Source organism: Aulonocara sp. 'chitande type north' Nkhata Bay, linkage group LG10 (assembly GCF_057382095.1).
Source record: "Aulonocara sp. 'chitande type north' Nkhata Bay isolate Kocher_YH1m ecotype deep benthic linkage group LG10, A_spYH_male_GT1.1, whole genome shotgun sequence".
Taxonomy (NCBI): domain Eukaryota; kingdom Metazoa; phylum Chordata; class Actinopteri; order Cichliformes; family Cichlidae; genus Aulonocara; species Aulonocara sp. 'chitande type north' Nkhata Bay.
In genome coordinates this window covers 13805741-13833587 of record NC_141353.1, presented here as the reverse complement: position 1 = coordinate 13833587, position 27847 = coordinate 13805741, and the positions used below count along the sequence as shown (strand labels likewise).

The 27847-nt window shown below is 39.6% G+C and overlaps 1 protein-coding gene across 1 annotated transcript; it reads right to left on the bottom strand.

Annotated features, from left to right (window-relative positions):
- Nucleotides 1-294: 294 nt before the first annotated feature.
- Nucleotides 295-27663, bottom strand: stag2a (STAG2 cohesin complex component a). The gene is made up of 34 exons (XM_086308337.1): nucleotides 27452-27663; nucleotides 23908-24020; nucleotides 23658-23736; nucleotides 22327-22485; nucleotides 20671-20767; nucleotides 20510-20586; nucleotides 20178-20382; nucleotides 19919-20070; nucleotides 18610-18683; nucleotides 18188-18311; nucleotides 16676-16774; nucleotides 16455-16534; nucleotides 16082-16189; nucleotides 15481-15589; nucleotides 15106-15223; nucleotides 14822-14925; nucleotides 14630-14722; nucleotides 14450-14539; nucleotides 14156-14359; nucleotides 13982-14052; nucleotides 13738-13825; nucleotides 12233-12313; nucleotides 11797-11889; nucleotides 11497-11668; nucleotides 11268-11407; nucleotides 11082-11183; nucleotides 10539-10687; nucleotides 10328-10456; nucleotides 10027-10235; nucleotides 6925-7165; nucleotides 6692-6802; nucleotides 6461-6587; nucleotides 6035-6112; nucleotides 295-2636 (listed from the first exon to the last, which is right to left on the bottom strand). Exons 2-34 carry the CDS (start codon nucleotides 23949-23951, stop codon nucleotides 2613-2615), a joined length of 3831 nt encoding a protein of 1276 aa, XP_086164463.1. The 5' UTR covers nucleotides 23952-24020; nucleotides 27452-27663; the 3' UTR covers nucleotides 295-2612.
- Nucleotides 27664-27847: the final 184 nt, after the last annotated feature.

Here is a 27847-nt window from a genome sequence, read left to right as displayed (position 1 = left end):
TTTCGCACGGAGTGGTGGTGATGGTCGTGTAGTCTTGGAATAAGTTTGATTCTCCACGTTGTACTATTTAACTTGTTTAGTTAAATAAAATCCCGTGACACTTGAACAACCCAATTTAAATCTACCAGTAACATTTTCTCTAAGAACTACCTAAACAACAAATTGCAGGACAGCTGCGATTTCCATAATCCTCCGGTGCACTCATGTTTCATCAGTAAAAGCCAGTTATAGTTACAGTACAGGTGTTCTAATACCATATCAAATCATATTTATTGCTGTGTTATTAAGTCGTCACACAGTTGTAGAGGGTTTATTCTGTTCATGTTACATCTCCATACATAAATACAAACCGTAAAGGATGCAATGGGCACTTTGTAAATAGAATATAAACACAAATTTAATATACGCAAATATTTAAATATGTATAAACGTACAGATGTTTGCACATTTTCAGCAGTTTGATGCAAAACAGAAAAGCTCCAAAATGACATGAGTCATGTAAATTTACAGACAAGTCTAAGATGTGTTTTTCTCATTTGCCTAACATGAAAAGTTATTATGTATGTGGTAATGTTTAACCCTCTTGTTATGTTGGTTTCCAGGAACACCAATTATGTTCCTGGGTCAATTTGACCCAGGGCATGTGTACTCATCCAAAAAGTGTCAGAAACACTGGCATTGATTATTTTACAATTTTCTTGTATAATTTTGATTTTCTGGTTTTCTGTAGTGATGCAGATGACATCTCTTCTGTTCTGGGTCAACATAACAGGAGGGTTAAGACCTGATGATTTGATTCTCCAGATTATAGTGACACTGAGGAAATAAGGTTCATTTTCAGCTACAATATGATTACACCTTCTTTCATAAAGTCTGATTCTGCCAGCCAGGCCAATACACAGAAGAAATACCGGAACAATCCACGGTAAAACAAAGAAAAAAAAAAACAATGCACTGTGTGTGCACTTACAAATTAGTAGATTAATGTCAAAGACTTACATTCTTTTCCTTTGACAATTCCCCAAAATTTCACACAAAAAGAAACAGTAAATATAAAATGAGCACCGATTCACAATATATTACACATTTGTAACTGTATAATATACAATTCTGATACTATGATTGTTGGCTAAAGAATTTAGAAGCTTTGTAATTTAGAATATTTCTATAACTCTTATACACGCAGCAGTCGCAAACCAACCAAACTGGCAGTTTGAAAAACTATTTCTGAACACCTGCAAATACAAAAAACAAAACAAAACCAAACAAACACACATCGTTCTCAACCATTTTAAAAATCCTTTCTTTTAAAGATTGCAATCATGGCATGTCTCTAATATTAGATATTACTAGATACTATACAGTGGAAAAAAATAGTTAATATATAGGAGAGATTACATATTTGAGGTTGAGTCAAAGTTTTACAACATTGTGATTTCTTCCAACATTAAAAAATAATTTTAGATGCAGCCTCAATTTGTCAAATTACTACATCTGAGCAATGAGGTACGTTTGTACCCGTTCGCTACAGAGAGACGAAAAGAAAATACAGCTGGCCACATCTATAGTAACATAATCATTTCCTTTAAAAAGGATCATTTCAATCTCTATGTGAAATAACATGATTAATAGAAACCATTAATTTACATTTGATTGTCATTACAAAATATCTATAAATCAAAGTTATCTAGAAGGTATAAAAGCAGAACACATGTCTCTAAAAAATACCATCACAAAGAAATCTGAGAATGCTGTATATATATAACTTGTGGCAAGGCCTTTAAACAGTATGACACGCCAGTTCACATTATACTTACTGTGTACATGTTTTGATATATGGCTACATGCCATGCCAGAATCTACAGTTTAAAAGTTCAGAAGGTGAACAACAATACCACTGACACCCTTCCAATATAACGCAGTAGCCATTTAATAACTGCTGCCATTATGAAACATTATATGTTCAGCGTATGTCCGGATTGCATCAGAGAGGGGGTTCGTTTAAACCTAAGATAGTTTCTCGATGTAAAGCTTAAAAATGACCATCCAGCACAATTACCACCTCTGTGACCAAGTGCAGGGTTATTATAGTGTTCAACAATAACTGAACACTACAAGCATCAAAACAGTAGTGTTATTCTGCAAGCCTATTATATTTTCTGGTGTTCATGAAATTGTGTTCACCCTCCCTGTATATTGGCCGCTATGTATTTACAGACATTTTTCGTCTACTTAAAGAGTTTAAAGGTATACATCATTCACTTGAATTTTGACCTGTTATTGTCCCATCACCATGCAAACTGCTACACAATATCCGTACCTGTACCGCTTCACACATTATAACAAGTGTAGCCAAGTGATAGCTGGCATCAAGTTTTTTTAGGGCGACTGAACAAAAACCGAAACATCTCTGCCGCAGTGTGACCAAAATCCGGTGTGTGAAAATAGCAGAATAAAATTCAAATCCAAGCTCAAGCACTCCTTCTAAGTTTTAACAAAGTGTTAAAGAGGCAAACATTGGTGTCTCACAAGCCTACTAGTCCAGTCCACTCTCATTTATAAAGAGTCATTTCACCGTCCCAGGAGTTCGATGACATGCTGTCCTTTTCATATTAAAACATTGAAACGTTGAGAACCTAAAGGCGAAAGAAAAAAAGCAGTGTTAGAAATTCAAAACCAAATAAAAACAAACAGATATCGAGTGTACAGTATGAACAGATGAGAAATATGTGGTTGTTTTTACACCTAAAGTTGTTCCTCCTTTGGGGTTCTTTAATCAAACTGTCATAAATAACAAGAAAATGGACTTCTACCAAATAAGGCTAGGCATGCGTGAACTGTACGTTGATCTATCATGCTTACTTGGCCATTCACTCAAACAGGTTTTTTTGGGGGGTTTTTTGCTCTCTTGCTCTTGACGAAGGCGGTCGCACTTTTCTCCTCTCCTCCTCCTCCCCCTTAGCTTCCCTGCTTAGCCTCTTGTGTCCTTGTCTAGTCTCGTGTTTTTTGTATTACTTTTCCCTGGAACACTCTCTCACAGTCTGTTCTCTAAAACCTAAAAGAGGAATTATGGATTTGATTTGATCAACTGGTCCCTGAATACAATTGACACCCTTTTTCTCAACGAGAAGTCTGGGCTCGGGTGAGCCTGAGTGCTGAAGATATCTACCTATTCGGAACCGTGATAACAGGTTTCTTGCTGATCGGAGCTGGCTTGGCCCTGGCTTATCGAAGAATTAACAAAGTGGAACTGGCTGTTCAAACCCCCACAAGGCTGCCCGCTGGGATTGAAACGATGGGACGAGGCGTGAGTTTCTCAAAATGGGCTCATTGAGTGCAGCACGGATAAGATCTTGGAGACGCTTACGGCTGCCGTGAATACTCAGAATAAGACTGGATTACATTTTGGAGGGGCTCGCTCGGAACAACACCTCTGAGCGCAAATTGGATCACATCTTGGAGAAGCGCACTGCGTTCATGAGTTCTCAGAATCGGCTCTTTGAGCACAAGAATGACAACATCACGGAGCGCAAGTTTGATAACATCATGGAGAAGCTCACGACTCTCCAACGGGAGATTGAGAAACCAGTGTCGGACTGTTAGAACAGCTTTGAAATTCATATGAGTTGTTCGCACTAAAGTAAAAACCACCATCACTTCATGCAGAGGTGGGACCAAGTCATTGTTTTGCAAGTCTCAAGTAAGTCTCAAGTCTTTATCCTCAAGTCTCAAGTCAAGTCTCAAGTAATGTCAGGCAAGTCAGAGTTGAGTCTCAAGTCACTGGTGTAAAAGTCCGAGTCAAGTCACAAGTCTGAAACTTTGAATTTCAAGTCCTTTCGAGTCTTTAAAAAAAACAACGAAAAAATAATGTGCTAAATGTAAATATTAGACCATGTAATTTTAAAATCTGTGTTTTTCTCAACACATGACAAAATAGTGAACTTAGAAAATATACACAAATTGTGAAATTGCACCTCTTTAAAATGCAGCTCAATTAAACCTAGCTCCAAGAATAATTTTCACCGACGGTTCTGAGATAAGCTGCATGTTATTCTTGGATGCGGTTGTAGGACCAGCTTTAAAATCGCATGACAAAAATATCATACACATTAAAAAAAAACTGTATCACCAACGTAGCCTGGACAACATTTGCTAGTTAGATGAAGTCAGCTATCTCATTGTAGCATATTTATATGCATATTTATAAGCATACGGTTCTTGGAGTGAGTGCACACACTCATGAAGTTTAGTAACTTCAGGTCACTGCAACAAGCCCAGGTACAGTTTACCGACGGATGGGTACAGGACCTTGAAATGCACCGTGTAGAACGAAAGACCATCGTACGTATCATAAGTTTACCAGTCTCACAAATTGTCGTCATAAATACACATTCCTTAACCGTTTATTAATAGGACCTTTGAGCTCAACGGTAATTAATTAGTAGTGGAAATAATTTCTGGTACCCATCACAGAAATGTAGCAGTGACAATAACACTGTATGCTGTAATCATACTGGGCAATTAGTGATACAAAAAACCTGTTTTATCCTGTGAATAAAAGTATATGTTTTTGTCAGTGTACCATAATAACAGAAGCGAAACGCAATATTGTGTCAGGACAATTCACTATTTATGCACAATAAATAAAGGAGCATAGCGCCACAATTTCTGTTCAGCGCCAGACTTGCTTGTAACCTATATCACCAATTATGTTATGAAAATGACGCATTAACTACTAAAAAACACTGACCTTCGTGTAAATGCTTGGAGCAGACTAACCTGTGAGCTGGAGTGTTCTGGGACGTTATATTTGATCTTTGAATGGCTGCAATCCAGGCCATCCGTCGCGTCTTTGTTACTTCGGAAACATGGCTTGAACAATTTCTCTTCAACGACGTAATCCGATAACAACCGATCTCTTTACCCGTCGGCTTCCCGTGGCTGTCATGCGACCGGCTATTGCAGTTAATAATACAACGGCTTCTTGACATTTTTGTGTTTCTTTTTATCGCTGTGTGACTGATTTTAATTGAAAGCCTGCGTGCGCTAGTACCGCTTGCCACGAGTTCCCAGAATCCTTTGCGGTTCTACCCGTGAATGACGTCACATTTTCAATCTCTATATAATATGCATGTTAAATTTTATATTTGGGGTAAAATATCAAGTCTTTTCAAGTAAACCGGTTCAAGTCCAATTCAAGTCCCAAGTCATTGGTGTAAAAGTCCAAGTCAAGTCACAAGTCTTAGAACATTTTTTCAAGTCAAGTCTAAAGTCATAAAATTAATGACTCGAGTCTGACTCGAGTCCAAGTCATGTGACTCGAGTCCACACCTCTGACTTCATGCGGATACCCCTTCGGCGCCAGCTGCGGTCTCAAGGCTGGAGCTGAACAACAACACCCTGATACGGACTGTGTTTAGACTGTTCTTCCCATTCTATGCAAGGCCACCTGGGTTGGCTGGAAGACTGTTTACTTAGCCTGGCAGGGCGCAGGACACTGTCTCAGCTGAACTCTGGACACATACACACACATGCACACAGACATATATACACAGGCAGATGTACACTCATCCCCACTCCCCCTCCAAACGTCTTCTACGCTTATTCCCCTCCGATGCTGACGGTGGATCAAGGAGACCAGCGCTTATGCTGCTGGCCCGGATGCACTGTCTACACTGGCTGTCTCTCACCTTTTACCCATCCCTGTTGCTTGTCATGTGTTTCTTTGGTGTATTAAGAGTTTTTTCATGTGCTATGTGCAGAGGTGTTTTTTTTTCTGTTCTCAAACTGATCTCCCTGTTGGAGCTCAGTCTGGGGGGAGTTATTTTTTTCTCCTCATCTTTCCTCATGTTGTGCTTTTTCCATGTTATACCTCTCTGACCTGTCTTCCCCATGTGATGTTTGTGTAATGTACGTATGGTCGGAAGGGTAAGACGGCGCTGGCACGGCTGGCAGCCTTAACCCATTTCCCTCGGGATGAATAAAGTATGATCAATCAATCAATCAGTTATTATAAGAAGTGGAATACTCCTACCGAATCATCCATGATGGAAGATGGATCAAAGTAATCTGGCTTCAGTTCGGTTCTTTCTCTGCGATTCTTTGATGCCGGCTGAAAGATAACAACTCAGTTAGAAGAATACTCCACAAGATGAAAAAAATATATACAGTCAAAAAAATTATTAATTTTAACATCAACATTTGCTTTTATTATTTATTTATTGGAAGGACTGGCATGACCAGCTTACTCTGCTAGAAATGCAGGATTCAGATTATCTCTAATTTGGTTCAGTTCATCTGGATGCTACATTTTCAGTGGGAGAAACGTTTCATTACTCATCTCCCGCTGAAAATGCCACGTCCAAATCAGCAGAATCAACTTCCTAGGATTTCCTTACTGGAATTATTAAACATGCATCTAGACAAATGTAGACTATTGTTTGTTAGTTTTTTTAATTACCAAATCGATGTCCATTGTGTCAAAATCCATGCCCTCATTGATATCTTCCAAGCGGTCTTCAGATGACATCATCACATCCTCCACTATTGGCTCCTCATCATCCTCCATGAGCCCAGAGCCTCGACGACTGTGACGCATAACAAAAAAATAACACGTCAGAAAAATGCTTTTTGTCAGACTCTTTATTGGCTCAAAGTTCGGCCAAAAACAGTTAAGTGCTGAACTTCTTACATTGCTTGCTGCATGTGGTTCCTCATCTTGGCGTAGTGCATGCTAACCCGCTCTTGCTGCTGACGGGCTTCAGCTTGTTGCCTTTGTGTCAGCATCCAAGTAACCTGGGTACTGTGGAACAGGGTTCATTACTTCATAATTCCCACAGTTTTAAAAAAGTGGCTTTACATACTGTACTGCAACTAAGACCTCTGCAGACATGTATGCAATAATGTAATACACATATTTTTTACTTGTAATCAATGGTAGTCTGGTGTTGAGGGTGTGGCTGCTGCTGCTGAGGAGGCACAGGTTGATGGGGATGCTGCTCTGCTGGCATGGTGAACGTGGCTGTGAAGCTATCCTCTGGCCTCATTTTCTTTGGATCCCTCAGTACAGTGGAAGTTAGATGGGGTGAATGCATCATCACTGGCGTTTGCACATTCTGCTCACGGTTCATCCAAACCGCATCGCTGCTGCTACTGCTGTTCTCTTCTGCCAGAGAAAATCATTTGTTACACTCCTTGAATTTTACTGAACACACGCAGTGACCATAACAATGAGTGAGCTGTTTGATTTATTATTAAAGTGGCAGGCTGTGATGAGAATTAACATGAAACATTTTGCAAGAGGATCCTAGGAGAAATACATGTGCCTAAGAGAGAGATGCATTTTTATGTTTATGTGTGACGTTTGAAGGTGAATACTGCACCGTATTCAAATTCATGACGGCGTATTCGCTCACAGAAAGACCTTATTTCAATCTCAGGCAGACTTTAAGAAATACAGCAAACAAACTGCTGTGACAGTCATGGAATACAAAGAAAATGTTGTCACCTTAAATACAACTCTACTAACCAGCAGCTGTTTTGATGTAGATCAGGGGTCGGCAATCCTGGGCACGCGTGCCAGGGTAAACTGATGGCACAACCATAGCTGGACTGGCCATTGGGCATACCGGGCATTTGTCCAGTGGGCCCATGGTGATTTCTGGTTTTTATGGGCCGATGATTTTATTTATTTTTTTGTAACAGTATAAACAATGAAAGGTGGTGAATTGGCCAGATGCTGGCCGATGTGTAAAAATAACTCAGTTGTTTGGTGGTGGCTATGGCGGAGCTTCCACAGAGGCCAGCAGGTGGATGAGGGAAAGGGGAGGCAGGAGGAGAGACCCAAGGCGGCCGCCGGTCCGAGTGTCAGGTGAACTGAACTTCAGGTAAGAAGTTATGACCTGCAGTCTATCTGGGTCAGATATAAACCAAGTTTAGGTGGAGTTTATTTTCGTTGTGCTGACTTTTTACAGTCAGTTACAATAACTCGTACTGCGTTCTAGCTAGCATGACGGAGTTTCTATACAGCTGGGTGGGTGCTATGATGTTACTAATAGTGAACTTTATTTTATTCATAAGGTTAGTAACCTCATTATTCTGTGTTTGCGCTGCACAGCTGCCTCTTCTTCTCATCCTCTCCCCCTCCCTCTCCTGTTGCTACTTCAATCATGAAACTGATCAATGATCAGCTGATCGGCTTTTCTCTCTTGTTTGTTTATCGCCCACTTTGCGCCAGAAACAGGAAACCAGTGGATGTTGCGCCAAACAACAGCAGCACGTTTAAGCTTGATCAGCTGTTGTTAGATTTTATTTATTATTAATTTCTAGTATCAGCTGATGTTTGCTGGAGCCACAGCTGTAAACCTGCTGGTCAGGATGTCGGTTTGGATATGTGGTGAGAGGGAAACATGAAGATGAAACCAGGAGATGTCCTTACTGAATCATCAGAGCTGAACAGGTGATGGAGAAACAGGTTTACCTTTTACGTGACATGAATGAGTTGAAGGGAAGTTATGAACTGTTTCTGAGAGACAAATAACACCAGGATCCTTTTTTTTTTTTTTTTTACATAGCTGACAGCTGGTAACTGTGCAGGGGCGGGTCTAGCAAAGTTTTGCCAGGGGGGCCAGGCAGGGCATTAACAGGGAAAGGGGGGCACAAAGAAATACTTTTCTTTCTTATTCTCATTTAAAATATCTAGCTTTTAATAAATAATTATCTGAATCCTACAATCAAAGTTTTTATCTGATGTAAAATGTATAGAAATCATACATATACCAATAAGACTGTACATCACTGTCACAACAGCGTCTGTTTTCATTCAAAGTTTTTATGGCTTTTCCTATAATACCTGGTGGGCCGGTCTCTACTCAAAATGCCTGGGCCGATTTTTTTGTCCCAGTCCAGCCCTGGGCACGACATGCAGTGAATTAATTTGAGAAGGTTGTGCAACGTTAGTTGTGCCGCTTCTTAATGACAGTATCTTAGCTAACAACCCCAAGTACCAGATTCAACTTGTAATTGGCTAAAAATTACTTAGCCTACTGGTGAGAGGGACGTTGCTAGCTGGCAGTTTTGTCAAGCGATGTTGAAATTTTCACATTCCAACACTTCAAATACCTCAGGAGCTCTCCGCTCAGCGCAGCATCAGCACCACGGAAATGCTTGTATACATCCGAAGACTGAGACAGAATTCACAATGTATTTTCGGGACTTTCAGGTGTATGGACCAATGTTTTCTTTTCTGATCAAACCAGAAAGCTTTAATGAGCAGCTGGATTTGTCTCAGATTAACTGGCTGAGTTAATGCCAGTTAATGCAACATCGAAATGCAGCTGATTGAACTGAAAACCTCGACTCTGTGGGGTCAAAGTTTGCAGAACTACGAACGCAGCTGGTATCCATAGCTGTGCGCGTTAATGGAGTTTGCATTTTCACCTGCTGGACATCACTACCTGACAAGTTTAACTGTCTTCAGAACATTGCAGAGGCCTTACTGACAGTATTTGGTTGTACAAATAGCAGATTTTCTCTCACATGAAGAGTGTCCTCAGGTAGCCGTCTGAATGCTGGACACTCGGAGACCTGTGTCTCTGAGTGGGAGACCAGAGATCAGATTAACATGTGTATCTCTGTATTAACAAACATACCATACTGACCCAGTTTATTTTTCTTATCATTGTTGTGAAGAAACCATAAATAGCATTTGCACTTTCTGTTGTGCACTTCATTTGCTGTTATGGATAAAGAGTGTCTTTTTTGTTTCAAAATAGCTGATGACTATTCGCTGATAGCTGCCAACATCTGCGAACAAATATAATTCTATAAAGTGGTTCTATATAGTGTGTAACTGTTACTATAGAGCATTATTAAATTTATTGCTAATGCAGTCATATGGCACATTGACTTCTGAGGAAATTTTAGATGGCACTCATAATCAGAAAGGTTGCCGACCCCTGATGCTGCAGATCGGTTGCTGTGGTAGATAAAATAAATGGTCCACCAAAGTACACCAGCAATGCTCACCTTCAGGCAATTTTCTTTTGCTGGCAGTGGCTGGCTTGGATTTCTTACTCCTGACAGTGGAGCCTCGACTGCTGATCCCACTAATTACAGACATAGTGTCGTCATCTGCTCCAGCCTGCAGAGAATTTCTGTATGAGATGAGAGGCAGCCAGCAGTCTTCTCTCTGCAGGGCCATCTGAAATGTCATGAATCGCTCCAAGTACATGTGACTGCAAAAAGTGAAATGACAGTAAACATTAGAGTCTTTTTAGAGGTTCTCATCATTTTCATGCTCACGTTACTCATCGTGCCGCAAACTTACACTGTCCTCTTGTCCTGTCGAATTAGTTTGCTAGAGAACTCACTCAGGATATCCAAAAATGCAAAATTAAGCGGTGGACTTCCTTCTCCTTGGGGACTTGGCTCTTTAAAGGCAAACTCAATCCCGTCTCTAAAATAAACAAACAAGACATGACATATGAAAGTTCCTGTTCATTAGAGCAAATGATGTTTGGGTTAGGGAAATGACTTACTTATGTAACATGGCAATAGCCTCTCTGGTCTTCAGCTGATCCAAACCAAACGTCAATGAGAAGCGTCGGGCGAGCTCTTTTATGCCGCAGAAGGCTGATGATGAGCGGTCGAAATTGAAGCCGAGTTCAGACAACATGTCATTGAACAACTGCAAAAGAGGTTTCAAATACTGTTTGTCTGATTTTAGTAATTAAAAGCCTCTGAAGACCCTGAGAAGATTTTTTCCAGACTAAAATGCAAATAAAGGATTTTGGGACTGACTCTTTTATCTCTTCTATTTGGTGAGGTATCGCTATTTGAGGAGGCCCGAAAAGACTTTATCGGGCTTCCAGCAGTATGATGATCTAAGTGATGATGATGCTGGATCTCAAGGACAGCCTGGCTGCTTACTGACAGTACAGAGACAAAAGGCGCTTCCTTATCTATGTGTTAAGACAATTCATCTGTGTCTCCTGAACAGCGGCAAACCTGGTCTCATCATAATATCAGCAACAAGTATGTTTTACACATTAGTGACCATCCATCTGTTTCACATGTCATACCTTTTGCAGGCTCAATATGAGCGTCTTTGCACACTGGATTTTGTCGATTTGTCTCGTCTTACTCATTGTTTCCTTGATAATATCTCCATAATCGTTGTAATACTGAGGAGAAACAGGAGAAATACTGTTAACTAAAACAACAGGGCTGGATGATTTCGTTATGATCTCTACAGGATTTAGACCTACCCTCATGTACTGTTTAAATATATCTGCTCCGGTGTTTATTTCCACAACATTGTAAATGATTAATTTGCAATAGGCAGCAAGAAGGTTTCTCCTCTTATGTAGAGCTTCAATTTTACTGGCTTCATCATCTTGTTGTCCATCTAAAAAAATGAAAAATTTATAAAAAGTCATGTTCCTTCTTTAAACAGAGTGTGGTAGGTTCATATAAAACAGGGTAGTGTTTTCTGACCTGTGCTGTTGTCATCATCCTGATCAATGAAAACATGATCCAGGATGAAGTTGAGCAGCTCTGCCTGCAAAGAAGAGTCTGGCGAATAGACCAGAGACTCCAACTGTTCCCGGCCTGAAGACATAATTTGGTGACTGAAGATCAGTAGCAGATCACACAGTATAGTGAAGGCCTGGAATAAACACAACACTTGAGCATATATGGAAATGCTGACCACAGAAATTTTCAGTTGCGCTGAAAAAACGAAAAAGGAAATAAAAATAAATAAATAAAAATTATCTGACTCATCAAAATCCTCACCTGCTCTTTGACTGCGTTGTTGATGGTGTTTATGTAGCGCTGACACATTAAACAGAAAGCTCGCATTTGCTTTCTCAAGGTCACCATGTCACCCTGAGAGGAGTAAAGGTTCAGTTAGTAAAACCCTTTCAAAGTAACATTGTACCTGTATTACCCAGGCATTAAGAAATGTATAACTCTATTTATAAAGCTTGACAGAAAACTGCAATCAGACTGGGAAGTGTTGTAAGCAAAACAAAGTAAAAACATGTAACTCCTACTTTAGATCTGCATATACATGGTGTCCAAATGTAACTACAGAGAGAATTTACTGTGACACAGGCGGAAGGATACTTTCAAACTGTGATACACTGCCAATCATATTTATTTGGGAAATGTAGGCACAGAAATGTTATTACATGTATTTTGCCAAATATCCCCAAAATGTGAACAGTACCTTTACTGAAGTGCCATCTGAAACCTTCGCTAGATGCCACAGGATGATGTAATGTGTGCACTGCATTGCATGAACCACAATCTGAGAGGAACAAAAATCAAGCAGAATAGATAAACTGCACATTCAGTATTTTAACATGAACTTAACAGGTCACTCAGAGGGTAATTCTAGTTTACTTGAACTGTACTAACTTGGTTAATCGTAACTTTATTTTGAAAGCTTGACTCTAAATTTTAAAAGAGTTCGATGTTCAGTAATTATTAAGACATGTCAAGGTTCATTTGTGCTTGCTATTTCTTTTTAAATACACAAAAGAATTATTCATATAATCATCTATTTTTTCTGTTTTTATTTTCTGTCACGCATTCACCACTTTGTTAGGTACACTTGTTCGACTGCTCCTTAATACAAATATCTAATCAGCCAGTCACATAGCATCAACTCGTTATATTTTGGCATGTAGACATGGTCATGACAACCAGGTGAAGTTCAAAAGGAGCATAAGAATGAGGAACAGAGGCAATTTAAGTGACTTTGAATGTGGCACGGTCATTAGTGCTAGACTCAGACTCTGGGTTTATAGAAAATTGTTTGAAAGAGAGAGTAAATGTCCACTGAACAGCAGTTCTCTGGGCAACAAAATGCTTTGTTGATGCCAGGTCAGGATGGCCAGAGTGTTTGGAGCCGAAAGAAGAAAGCAACAGTAACTCAACCACATATCGAGCCTTGAAGTAGATGGACTACAGCAAGCAGAAGACCACAACACCCCTTTAAGTTGCAAGCAGGAAATTGGGGCTACGGTTCACAGAGGCTGACCAAGACTAGACAATAGAAGAGTGGAAAAATGCTGGCTGTCCGATTCTGCTACATCACTGGGAAGGTAGGGTCAGAATTTGATGTCAACAACATGCAATCATGGATCCATTCTGCCTTGTATCAACTGTTCATAATGGTGGCAGTGATATAAAAGTGTGGGGGACACTTTCTGGGCACAGTTTGGGACCCTTATTATTAACTGAGCATAATTTAAACACTAAAGCCTGCATGAGCATTGTTGCACCCTATGTCCATCCCTTGATGACCACAGTGTACAATCTTCTGATGACATGTTGAAGCACCACATCACAAATGACAATGAGTTCACTGTACTCAAATGACCTCCAGTCACCATATCTGAAACCAACAGAGCAACTTTGGAATGTGGTAGGAGGGGAGAGCCACATCATAGATGTGCAGCATCTCTGTGATGCTATCATGGCAATATTGACCAAAATCTCCGAGGTATGCTTAAAGCACCTTGTTCAATCTATGACACAAATTGAAAGCACAAAAGGGGTCCAACTGGGTACTAGCAAGATATATTTAACAAAGTGGCTGGTGAGTATATATGATCAATGATTCTTTCCAAATTATCCCTCACATCACCTGTAACTCAAGTAACATATGGGAATGTAAACACCCTGATTAACTCCATTTGTAGGATTTTGGGGATGACACTGTAATACCTGTTCAGGCATATCGCCATTCTGTAGACCTGTGTTGAGTAGCTTGTAGTTGCTGGTGAAGAGATCCCACTTAGTGAGGTCGTGTGCACTGAAAGCAGAAATGTACATTAAATCTATAACATTTAATATGCATGCATGCTGTCACTGACATCTTAACCCAATATGAGAAAACAGAAACGTAAGATTTTTAACAAGTAATGTGTTCAAATCAAAAACTGAAACAGTTTCCATGAACTGCTTTTACTTGTGGAAAGTGGTGATCTTCTTAAGTGTGGATAGAACCTGGTAAGCATCATCCTCATCAGGTTCTTCACCCTGACAAACAAGAGATCATATGCTGAAATCTCAGATATTTGCCTCTACTCCTGCGAGCATCCTTTAAAATAATCCACACAGATAAACGCCTTACAGCACCTACCTCTTGCAGGAAGTCCTCCAGGAGTCTATTAAACTTGTCTACAAGCTCGTCAAGAAGCTGGGAGCGGGCGATGTCCACACGGTTGAAGATGGTGAACTCCTCGTTGCAGAGATAGTGGTAGGTGGTAGAGCAGGCCTCCAGGACCTCAGTGTCTGTGTGCTTATCCACAACTTCCCAGATTTGTCGCAACAGTGCGTCTAAATGCTAATTGAAAGAACATAACATTGTTTCACCAGCAGCACATACAATGCACTTCAGCTGTAAAACAAGCTTTAAAACAAACAACTCGCAAACCTTTTCTAACCGCCCAGTTGTGTAGATGTCAAGATCAAAGAACTTTGGTATCTGTAGCAAATTGGTCACCTTATCAATATCAACGCAGTACTACAAAAACAAAAGGGAACGCAGTCAGGCTTATTTCATGAATATTGAACCTGATGAAATAATGAACTCTGAGAACTCTGAATCACTCACCTTTGCCAATAACAGAGGCAAAGCAACTGCAAACATCTCTGTGACTCGTGTCCGATCATCCAGCTGTGTTTTCTTTTCTTTTGCAGTCAGGACCTTTTCCATGCACAAAACCCCGACAGCACAGTCAACACGAAATCATTCAAGGAGCTAAGTTAATCCTTTCTATCTCAAGCATGACGGCTTGACACTCACCCTCTTCCCCGTGCCTCTGCCTACAGGAGGATGACATTCGCAAGCCTGCCGAATGGCACAGAGCATGATTTCAACCAGGGCTGTCTCCTGACGATCGTTTAGAGCTAAAAAAAAAAAAAAAAACCAAAAAAACCCCATAAAGAATGTTACCAAGTATCTAATGAAAAGACTTGCCTTCTAAGAGAAGCACAAATTAGAGTAAAAGTACAACAAATAAGTAATAGAGTGGCAAAAAGATTCATTTTCCTCACTAAAAACCTCGTTCTGAGACAGCGCTTCCTTACCTTCCTCTCCTGGCATTGGCTCATCCAGCAACAAGCTGATCATAGTCTCCCAGTCCTTTAGCAGCTCTGACGCACACTCCCACAGGCTATCCACTAAGTAGGCCCCATGTTCATGGAGCTGTAAAAAATGGAATGTGAATTGTAATGAAATGAAATAATCTATTTAAACACAGATAATACATTTCTGTTATTTTTTTATTCTCTTTGAGCCAAAAAACAGAAATCTCCAGTGCCTTGCAATAGATGTATGCACAGTTCTGATTCGTATTTAATTATTTAATCCAATCTTAAGAATAATTAATGATTGACACGTTTCAGTTGAAACTGCCATTTCTGCAAAGCAGGGGCACAGGGCTGACATAAAAGCCTGGTCACCTCACTCTCCAAGAAGAAGAACACAGTAGTCTTGATCAGGCTGCCGTTGAGGCTCTGCCTGCCCCTCCTGGGTAATCCCTCCTCCTCAGAACCTCGATGGCTAAACAACCTTCAATCAACCAAAGAAAAAGCAGTTTAATACACGTATGAAAAACAGGCTAAATGAACGTTTTCAGCCTCTTTAGGAAAGGAGGTGGGACAAATATCTCATGCATATTTCCTGTGTCTCCTTTATGGAATCTAATTGAGTTTACACTTAAGCTGGCCTTCACGCAAGCATTATTTTGCTTTTGTAATAACAAGGAGCCAGCAAAAAAAAATTCAGAGCCACCTTCCGAGCCGAGAGCAGGGTGGAATATTCCTTTAAGCCCTTCCTCCTCTCCCTCCTTTCTTGGAGCTTAGTGTGCTTCCCATGAATGTTGCTCGCTATGCAGTGCCAACCAGACTCAGGCTGAATCAAAGAGCCTGTTTACACAATAAGCCAATCCCTGGAATGTTTCTGTCAGTTTTATTACTGGCACTAAAATATTTTGAATAGATAACATTCATTCAAGCTGGTGATTCAATTACATCTCTTTCAAATCTGCAGAAAAACACATACTTTTTGAACAGGAACTCCCCCGCTGCGATGGCGATGGGTCGATGTGCCGAGTAAACCAGATGATAAACACTCTCACAGTCCTCTGCTGTCAGAACCTCATCACTACTCCTGTTACATGAAAAGCAAAAATAACTCTTTGTGATTATTGGATTTTTGATTAAGAAAAACAAACACTGAGAATTATCATTGTTATTTACACAATCACAATAGCTTTCAGAATTAGGAAGAAAACATAAATGCACACTAAGAAAAATAACACACTTGTCTGAAGAAAATGTTGACATCTGCTGTCGTGTTGAATTAAAACATGTCCTAATAATCACATGCTGTGGCACAAAATTAAATGGAAATTTGAGGAGGCGAGATTACTCACTGTAGGACAAGTGTCAGAAGTTTAATAGCTTGCACTGCAACATCATACTCCTTATCCAGAGTCATAGAAACAATGCGATCCTGTCAGTGAGAGAAAATGTCTCCATAATATTAGTTGCGGGTATGATGATGGCCAAATGGTACTATTTTATCTTTATCAAACATTTACATCTATGCAATGATATCCAAGAGGCATCTACATTTCTAGTAATGCTTACTTACCTTGAAGCGGCTTGTGAAGAGTTCCAGCCGAGTGCTGAGTTCTCTGTTGTAGAACAGGCCTTGCAGGGCAGTCAGGCACTTCAGACGCACTTCACCTTGCTGCAGTCGTAGCAGAAATGCATTAAATACTCGTGAAATCTGAATGCCTGTGTTACTCTGCCACTATTCCAGTTAAAATTGCTTATAATGCACCCCTAGAGGCAAGTTAAGTGAAGTTATAAGCAGGTTTTAGATTGATTTCTCTTAGACAGCTGTTTGCAATCCAAACATTTTGAAATGCAGTTACATGAAAAGTCTATGTAGAGGTAATAAAAATGCGTGAGGACCAGCAATAATAAAACAAACATGGGACATAGCAGCAAGACATGAGGGTGTCTTTCAGCATCAAATAGGATTCTCACAGGCAGACGATTTCCACCAAACAGGAAGTCTGTACCAGGCATCTTTCTCACCCAGCACAAGTGGCTGAACAAGAAAAGCAAGTACACCTCATAAAATATCCACCTGCTTTCAATGTGAGCCAAGTGAAGGCATAAGCTCAAGACTGGAGCACCCATCTAAACTCTGGATAAGTCTAGTGATTGGAGGTGTTTGGAATAAAAGCCCTCTAGCTGAAAGAAAATGGTAGCAGGAGCTCTGGACTTCAAATTTTAACTACCGTAGTTTTCGGATCATAAGCCGCATCTTTTTCCCCACACTGTGAACACTGCGGCTTATACTGACATGCGGCTAATGCATTTTTTTTTTTCATGCGGCCAAAAACATTTTGCCTGGTAACAGCAGACCAATAAAACTGATAAGTAGTATATATACGGTATATATTTTTACCAGTTGTTAAGAGACGTTGTAATGTTGTTTGTTTATGTTACCTTACGGATTAAATTAAACGTTAAAAATCGTCACGTGTAATATTTCTGTGTAAATATCTCATATTACAAGTAAAACGCATACGGCTTAAAATCCGGTGCAGCCTGTACAAGCACATAATTGATTTTCTTTCTAAAATTAGAGCATGCGGCTTTTAATCAGGTGTGCTCTGTAGTCCGGGAATTACGGTAATAGGCTTTAACAAATGGGAGATTTTCTGGATAGAGGGTGCTACAAACTGAACGTGTTGTGTACAAACATGACAGGTAACCTATGTACAGAACGAATGCGTTGCGTTTTTTCAGAAAAGTGGTCCTCAAAAAACTGACTGTTGACATGAAGTGACGATAAGCTGGTACTAATATTCCTAAACTAGAAAAAGAAGATTCTGAGTTCATCAAATTCTCATGAGAAGGAGCAGGGAGAATAATATGGTTTGAAGCCAGTTTCATACATAGGCTGGGATAACCTACTTGCCGAGTACATTTTTTTTAAAGTTGTTATTAATTATATTGATGCTTATCTCAATTATACTGACTGTGTCACCTCTGGTACTACTACATACGCTGACTCTCAGAAATCTAAGATTTAAGATGTGGGCTTTAATATCTTCTTCCATAACACAAGTTTTTTCCATAAACTCACCTTGTCATGCATTGTCCAGCCAACATACTTTAGGTAGCTGTCATTAAGGAAGGCGTCACTGTACAGCTTCATCCACACTCCTATTTCCTCAATACAAATGGCTCTGATTTCAGCAATGGCATCGCTGGCAAAAACAAAGAGAATTCACTAAATTTAGTAAACGGGCCTTTAACAGACCTGGCAGCTGTAAACAGCACTGAAGAAGGTTCATTGTGAATAATGAACTCATGCTTGTATTAACATTGATTTTGCACTAGAGGGTGCCAAAACACTCTAAATGAACTCTGTTCTGTCTGCTTCTTGTTGTACAAACTCAAAAGTGATAAGAAGCCCGTGATGAAATCTTACATTCAGCACACAGTCTGGTTGCCATTTACCATAATAATCTGGGGGAATTCCTTATCGCTTAAGGATTTACTTACCGATATCTGTGAACAAACACTCCCTTGAAGATTGCATTCATCATGTTTTCAATTTCATCTTGATTTTCTTGAAGCTAAAAGATAAACAGAAGGTTTTTGAAATTAATTGAACAAAAACTCCCTGAAAGTCCAAGATCACGGTTGGTATTGTTCTATGCTTGGATTTTTTACAGATTTCATCCACTATTTGTTACCATTGTTAAAGGTAAACCAGAAATACTGGATTTATATGCATTTTGTGAACCAGAAAGGACAGTTTATGTAGAATGAACTCAAAATAAAAAGAACCAGTCCTGTTCAATGTGCTTATTGTCTTATCATCTGAAATGATACAGTCTTATCATTTCAGATTTGGATCAGTGGCCTTATGCAGTAATAGTTCAGTTTTACACTAAATCTTTCATACCGCTTCTGTGAGACATTCACAAGATCTCAAAGTGAGATTCAACAGTCTTTTGTAACTAATCATAAAATGTGTAATGGTAAAAATCACTCATTTTAAACGATTCACCAGGAGACGTGTCGTCAGATTCATATAACGTCATAACTGACACTTTGTAAGTTGCCATTAAGCGCAGCCACCCTCCTCTGAATTTAATAACAGCCCATGCAATCACAAGTCTAAAAAGCCCCCAACTTTTTCTAACTGTAGAATTTCCAGATGTCATCTGAACTGATGCGGAGAGGCAACGAAAAGTGTTGGTGAAAAAACACACTGTTTTAATCCAGTGGCCAATGACGTGTCATTACAGCACTGACAAACTGTGAGAGAAAAGGAAACCGTGATTGAACATGATGGCTTTCTAAATTAACCATGACTAATACGACATGCATTGAAGGGAAAGCGGCAGTCACAGGGATTCGGCCTTCAAGAGGCGATGTTAGTCTGCCTGCATTAAGACCCTGAAGCAGCTGTTGGAAAGAGAGAAGTATGTTTCTGTGGCTGCGCTAAAAATATCAATAAAATAATGAGCTAAAATAAACAGAGTGAATTACAAGGCCACGGAATGGTAAACAAAGTCATAATTTTAGGTTATAGCTGGTTAGGGATGGGGCTTTAAATAAATCAGTAGTGACTGAGTCTATTCTCCAGAGACACAAAGGCAGAAAAGGCTACACCTGTATGGCATACCTGCACATGAAGGGGCAAATACAATCAGCAGCATGCCCCCCCCCCAGTCAATTTATATATAGAGTGAAAAATTTAAATGACAGAGTTAAACAACGCTCACACCCACTGACGTGTTGCTGTATTACACTCCAACATCAACGCTGGGTTGAATGCTTGACAACTTATCTTTCTTCTTACCTCTTTGCGCTTCTGTAACAGTAGCTCCAACCTATCATTGGCCCTCTTAGCAATGACCTTGTTCCTTTCTGCCTCATACTGTCTCTGTGTGTTGTCCATATTGATGCTTAGGTTCAGAGCCACGTTCACCAAGGCTGTCATCAACTTCATGGCTGGCAGAGACAACAATGTTTAAAACACATACGTGTAGGAACAACTGCTGTCAGATAACAGCAGCATGGGCGTGCAGGATGGAGACAAAATCCACAATAAAACTGACCTGCTAGTGTGCTTGTGTGTCTAAAGGCCCTGACCTGTGAGTCAGACAGGCCGGTGAGTAGCGAGATGATTGTGTCCATCATATACTCGTCATAAATGATGCTGTACTGACACTGTCGCACCAGAACCGCAATGAAGTCGCAGAAGTTTATCCTGAATTTCTTCCACTGTGGTCCTGAGAGGGTTAATGGATAGTCGCCGCTGTCCTGTACAGCACAGAGATAATCAGATTGGGGTCCCAAGTATTACATTTGTTTCAGGCCAGATTAAAAACATCTCCCATGCTGGTGTGGTTCTTTAAAATACGTTGTATTGAAACACAGCCTACATCACCTCATCAAACTCCTCTGTCATTTTCCGGATGATTTCCGAGTTCTGCATATGTCTGAACATCTCTCCACTCACAGCACCTAATACAGCAAAATTGAGCGTGTGAATGGGCTTTCAGGCACCCAACATGCTGCACATTTAGACAATACAAGTAGGAAAACTACCTTTACAGCCAGAGCACTGAATGAAGAAGTTGATTAAGTCCAAAAGAGTGGTGTCCCTGTCATGTTTGTATGCCTCAATCCAGTCATCAACCACAGACTGGAAAGGGAAGCACACTCACAAAATTATCACATAATTATTTACACTTCTAACTAAAATATAACTTTGAAAACATTCCTTAGAGAGCATGCTTTGTTGACTCCTCTTAATCCATTAAGCTTGATTTATAGTTGTGCTGAATCCCCGCAATTCAATTCAGTTTTATTTATATAATGTCAAATCACCACAAGCACGTCAAGGCGGTTTATATTGTAAAGTAAAAAAACAACAACATGCTAATACAGAGAAAACCCCAACAATCAAAAGACCCCATATGAGCAAACATGTGGTGACAGTGGGAAGGAAAAACTCCCTATTAACAGAAAGAAACCTCAAGTGGAAGGTCGGGGGTGAGGGGACAGGACAAAGACACACTGTTGAACATGGCCAAAGATGAATAACTAATGGTTAAGGGGGGAGGGTGGGTATATAACCACACAGGAAGTGTGAAAAAAAAAGGGGGAGGGGGAGTAAAGAAGAAACACTTAATACTGCATCATGGGAAGCCCCTAGCAGCTTAGACGCAAAGTAACTAAGGGAGAATTCAGGGTCACCTGATCCAGCCATAACTAAGAGGAGCTTATGCCATGGTGGCTGTCATTGCCGTTTGCACTTGTACGCTGAGGAGCCTGCATCGGTCTGACTTTACGAGTGAAACTGAGCTGATCATGTTTGACTTGGGCCTATTACATTTTGAACAACTGTTACGTTTAGTAAAACGCAGAGCAGAGCAGAGTCCTGAAATGACTGAGCCATATTTTATTTTATTTTATTTATTTTATTTTTTATTTTTTTATTGTTTTTTAACTTTATTGCTATGTCTGCTTTTATTACTATGTGCATATTAGTATTGTACAGCACTTTGGTCTACCAGGTGTGTTTTTAAAGTGCTATATAAATAAATAAATGATGATGATGATAAAACAGATTATCAGAGCTACGCTAATGTCTATGTTGAAAGAATACTAGCTATTGCATTAACATCAAGCTACAGTCTATTACATTTTGTTTAATGGTATTATCTTTGTGCTAATCAATATGCTGCCTTTCGGTGAATTGAGTTGCTGCCATGTGTAGTTAATGTATCGATGCACAACAGGCGTGGGTAATATTTTTGACTATTCGAGTAGTCATTAGGTTATCTTTTAATTTAAAAAAAAAACAAAAAAAAACCTGTTTGTCCAGTATTACCACCAGGAGGCAGCAGTAATACACCTAGTTTTTTTAGCAGCCACTACTGAACAAAAACAGAAACAGAACCTGCTTCTAACCGCAATGCATAAGGTTCAAGGAAATCAGGTCAGATGTAAAGAAAAAAAAAAGCTGTCAATAAGTCTTGTGTGGCACTCCTTTAAAAAATAAACAGAAATGAAGTTCACTGCATAGAGTGTGTTGTAAGCTTGAAATGCCCACCCTCAGAAATACAGCAGCTATAGCAAAGGTTTAATACAGTAATATAAATCAAGCTTTATGGATTAAGTATTCAAAAAATGAGAACCACAGACACTAAACCAGGCTACATATTGTTACTGATTGAAAATTAGAATCCGTGCACCCACCTGTGTGGCGCTCTTCCCCATTTTAACCACCTCAAACAAGGTCATGTTCTCCATTCCATTCTCCTGATGGTGGCCATTCACCCAGCCGGGACCAGTGACCCTCCCAGCTCCACCACCTTTGGCCTTGTCTCCAAGCGCCTTCTTCCCTTTCTTGGCTGCCTAATGAGGAGAAAGATGTTCTTCTGTTATCATACACTGCATCAGTGTGCCTCTATACTCAATAGCTTATCTGGTTACTGTGCATTAGAAAAACGGAACTAAATCACATTACAGACATTTGATGCAGAGATGAAACAGACTTATTTTCTTATCAAACGTAGCTGCTGCATGATATAAACTTTTTTGACTATGTATTAGCATTGTGATAGCGGGAAACCAGTGAGGATGTTTTACTGATTTCTACTCAGTGTATGCTGGACATACTGCAAGCCTGCGTGTGACCATGACTGCACATAAACCGAGGCCTGTACTACAAGGCAGGATTTGGGCTTTTCCAGGTTTCACTCTGGCTTTTAAGAAGGTGGTTCACTTCCTACTGGAGTACATAGTAACTAATGGTGTTTGAAATGAGAAATCAACAGGTACAAAATCACAATCCAATAACCAATCAATTATCTGAAAAAAAACCCCCCAAAAAAAACCTTATAACTTAATTAGATAGTTTATTTATTACTAATTACAATTAGTAGTTAATATTATACAATAAAATTACAATTATAATATAATTGTTATGTAATTGCAAAAATAAAACAACTACAAATTTAATCAAATTAAATAAAAATTTATTATTTGCATTATCATTATCAAAACATTAATAATAATAACAACAATGGCTATAATCTGTCTGACTAACTGTTTACTTACACAGTCTGCATTTTTGCCAATTTTCCCTTTCTTGCTTCAAATTGGCTAAACTTTATTTATACTGTAGGTATTTTCCAGCCTTACAGCACTTTTCCTCTCACATGCACTCACACAACACGTTTCTGCGCAATAACTGTGTTACTTTAAGTCTGTATTAGGTGTGTAACCACTTAACAGTTTCCTGTTATTATAGTTTTATTTTCCTTTCTAACAGCAGCCGCTCTGTTGTCAGCAGACTTCTCAATATCTGTGATCGTTCATGCGCTACAGTCATCCCATTCATGTGGAGGTGCTCTTAGATAGACTGATTATAACCCTGGGTTGACTAACACTTTTAAATTTCTAACCACTTTCATGTGACTGCTTTGCCTGATCGCTGATGTTGGAGTAAGTGAAGCCAGATAACAGACAATGTTAAAAGTGCTTCTCAGCACAGTGCCCAAGATAAGAAAGTCAGGAAAACATACCACGCCCTTTCCTGTCTTCGCATTTTTGCCATCGGGATCCTCAAGGTCAGTATCTGAAGACAACTGAGATTCTGCCTCTCTGTGCATAACACATGGATTTATTAGTAATTATTATTAGTATTTAATACAACTGCAAAAAGTAACACAAGCATAGCAAAAACGATCTCAAATATCATCAGTGCATACATACAAAATAAACATTGAAGGACATAAAAACCTTACAGTAACACTTCCATGTTGTTCTACTTACTGAGGAAACTGAAACTCAGTGTGCAAGTCCTGCGCTGCTATCATTTCTTTAACATTTTCTGGATCTGCTGGAGTAGGTGCTCTTACTGCTCTGGGTGCTGAGCAAGGATATACCTTTATAATAGCACATGAAAAAGAAAAAGAACATAATTATTAAAAAATGAAATGAATGAAGCAAAAAAAAAAACCCCGGACAGTCAAAATAATCTTATGTAAACCCCTGCTGTTTCAAGAAAATGTTAATAAATCCTTTGAAAAGGCCGGGATTTCCTTCTGCATAGATTACTTATAAATGTTTTTTCTAAGTTACAGTTGGACTTTACATGTTGTTATTTAACTCTGTATAGCCATTCACAAAACAAGCACTGATTTGAGTGACCTGTAGAACTGCCTTTATCAGCTATAAACTCCATCAGATGTTTCTGGTTTAGAGACTTCAGCAATGTTTCAGAGATACTTTACAGCAGCGGTCCCCGACCTTTTTTGCGCCACGGACTGCTTTATGCCCGACAATATTTTCACGGACCGGCCTTTAAGGTGTCCTGGATAAATACAACAAAATAAAACCAGTACCCAAAAAAAATAATTTTCACACAAATTTTCAACTCTCGAGGCCCGGTACCAAACACGGGGGTTGGGGACTGCTGCTTTACAGGACCGGGACCTTTTTCACTCATGCATCATCTTAACTGGGTAAGAGTAAGACTTTGGCCAAGACAAAAAATGTATAACCATTTTTATAATGATTTAAGGTCGTGAACAACTTGCCAAGCATTCAAGAGAAGTTCTTGATTCGATTTCATTATCACTAGTCTATACTAAAGTAGAAAACCAGCCACAAACCATGATGTTCCCTCCTCTGTGTTTTGAGGTTTTACTGTTACTGTGCAGTTCCGTCAAGGATTCACCAAAATATGTGACTTTTCAACTTACATCCTATCAACAAATAAGACAACATTCACATATCCCTGTGGCCAATATTTATCTGTTAGAAAATTATTATGAAGAATTCAACATTATTCTAACCTTTATTGTAATTGGTAAACTTAATAAACAAAAGCAAAAAAAAAAAAGTTGTTATTTTAAACCCTCAAAATTTTATCCTTACAAATGTTGTTTGATAAATACACCTTGATTGGACTTAATGAACTCCATTTACATTGCTCATATATGGGTCATACTAATAGTCTTCTTAACCATTTCATGTGAGCCCAAAGTCAAAGAAGTCTTCAACACACAATTCCTTCTAGCCTACAGTTATTTTTTAACGTGCTCATGAAAAGTACATTTTGTTTGCTATTAGTTTAGTCATACTGCACATAGTTGTGGCTGAGATGAAACTCTTCCCACATTTCGTGGTAAGATTAATCATTGTAATCATAGTAGTACCAACTGATTCACACTTTTTGTCGAAACTAATATTGAAGGGCATGACGAGAGCGTGGTTGTGTCACTGTCAGGGCACACAAAGCTTTAATAACCTATTTAAATCTGATTATCTGTATCCAGATAACTTATCTGCATAAATGCGTGTTAATGCATGGTATGCAGGTTGTAAACGCAAACACAAGATATCGGCAATGGAACGCAGCTACAGTATGTTAAAATGTGAGCCAAACCTGCTGACAGACATAGTAATAATGTTAGCTATGCAATGGGGAAAGCAGAGAGCGTGTAACAGAGCCACTTATCTCAACCTGGGATGCACCATGTTCGTTCGCGAGTCAGCTAGATCTATCTAGCTAATTAGTCCATTGACATTTAGACAACAATAATATGTTTTGATGCCAGTTGTAAGACCAATTAATGTGATTTATCCAGCTGAAGCAGCAAGATAAAAATTACACATTGACATCAAAATAAGAAATCCACCCATCCAGGCTCCACATAAGCACATCAGCAATACCAAACCTCTGCACTTGCCATGTTTATTACCACTATCAAGGGCTGTTAGGCTTAGCAAAAAAAGTCTATTTGTTGTGGATCACTTGACAGTACTACAGCAAACTATTAAGTAATACATGAAATTGCAGATTAATCTTTTTGACAACTAGGGGCTGGATTCTGGTTGCTGCATGGTAGCTGCTAAGAAAATATTTCAGATGACTGAGACCCCAGTAGTGCGCACACTGACTGTGTCGCACTGTTGCAGTTTACTGGGACACATGGAACTATTTTTAATGACATCTGTGTTTTTAAGTGTTCTACAACAGGCTTATAGACTGAGAAATGCAAGAGGAAATGCTTGTTTGACTGCACTACTGGTTCAAAATGCTCCAAATTTGCTGGGTCCAGATTCTAAGATGTCATGACTTGTGACCTCTCCTTGGATAATTGAGCAAAAAAGTAATACAAAGAAGCCTCTTAGGCCTCTTCAAACCATCTTCTTAAAAAAAAAGGGGGGGGGGGCATAAAAACATGTATATCACATTAATTAATTAACTGAAGATAATACACTGGCAAAGTTAAGTAATACATCTTGTTAGTGGCCATTCTCAAAAAAAAGCTTTCCAAGCTTAAGGGGTGTGTTTTCCCCAGACTCACTTTCACTCTCCACTTTACAACTTGCAAACTACACTTGTATCTCCAACACAGCTGTTATTCGGAGCTGAAAATAAGTGATTTTGTCTCCCAGCTCTAACACTTTAAAACAGATACTTAGGAATGTGTTACTTAATGAACGTTTTTTTAAGAAAAAAGAAAAAATGCATGTGATCGCGACTGTTTCACAACTTTCTGCGTAACTTTACGTTTACAGCAGATACTTTCAGAGAAAAGGGGAAACTGCGGACCGCTCTTATACAATAGAACATACTGTAAGTGGAAATCCCAGTAAACATGACACGGCTTTTCCTGAGCAGACTAGGGGCTTGTCCCTAGGCTCTGAACGCCATAAATGGATATGCATACTGTACGGATTTCAGTGTCTCAATAAAACGTTAGCTACTGATGAGCACAATTGTCTTTCGCTTGTATTACTGTCCACCGTGTCGGTAAACTGCATCGTTACTCGTAATTTGAAACAATTTAATCATACCGCAGTTGTGACACGCGCAGTTGTATACTTCCGAAATACAAACAACCACAGATGTTTGGGAGGCTGAGTCTGCTATCGGCTCTCATCTCCTCCTGACGTGCCGTCGTTTTTACGACGGCCAAGCAGTTCTCAGGCTAATGTGAGCTAAATCTATTGATAATGTGATCTTGGCCACAGACATCAACGCTCTAATTAATTAATACCGGGCTCCCACAACTGCGATTACACTTCGCGCCAGTGTTTTGATACACCATAAGAAACTAGCTTAGCTAGTATTACCGTTAGCTGTAGCTGGCTAACTGGACCACTAGCACATATAACACAAACTGGAAACACACAGAGGCTGCAGTTGGTAACTATCTTGACTATAGCACATTCTGATGAACTAGTATTTCTATAGGTATGACTATTGGTGACACTAACAAGTGTCTTGACAGCTAACCCAGAAAAGCGGCTTCAATGGCAAACTCCCTTGATGTTAACGTTAGCTATCCGCCATTTTACTTACCTCGTTTTAATTCAAAGACGGACTGAAATCAAATAATCCACGCGGTACGGACTGTTCATAGAGAATGCTTTCGTCAGTTCCCTGCACTGGCTGTCATTTTCCAAATTTTAACAATTGTAGTTTTATTTGTTGGCTAACGTTAAGAAGCTTCTTGGTGGCTAATATAGCAAGGTACAGTGTGTATTGTCGTTGTTATGCATGCAGCACACACACCACCTGTCGGCGACACTGTGTACTGCCGCTACGAGGGACCATATCCTGTCAGGGCTATCGTAGCGGCAGGTCCATATCCTGGTTCCTCGTAGCGGCAGGTCCATATGGACCGCTCTCATGTGATCGCCGATTGAGTCACGGAGATTGTCCATTAGGTAGGACAGTACCTCGCATGCTGTCTAA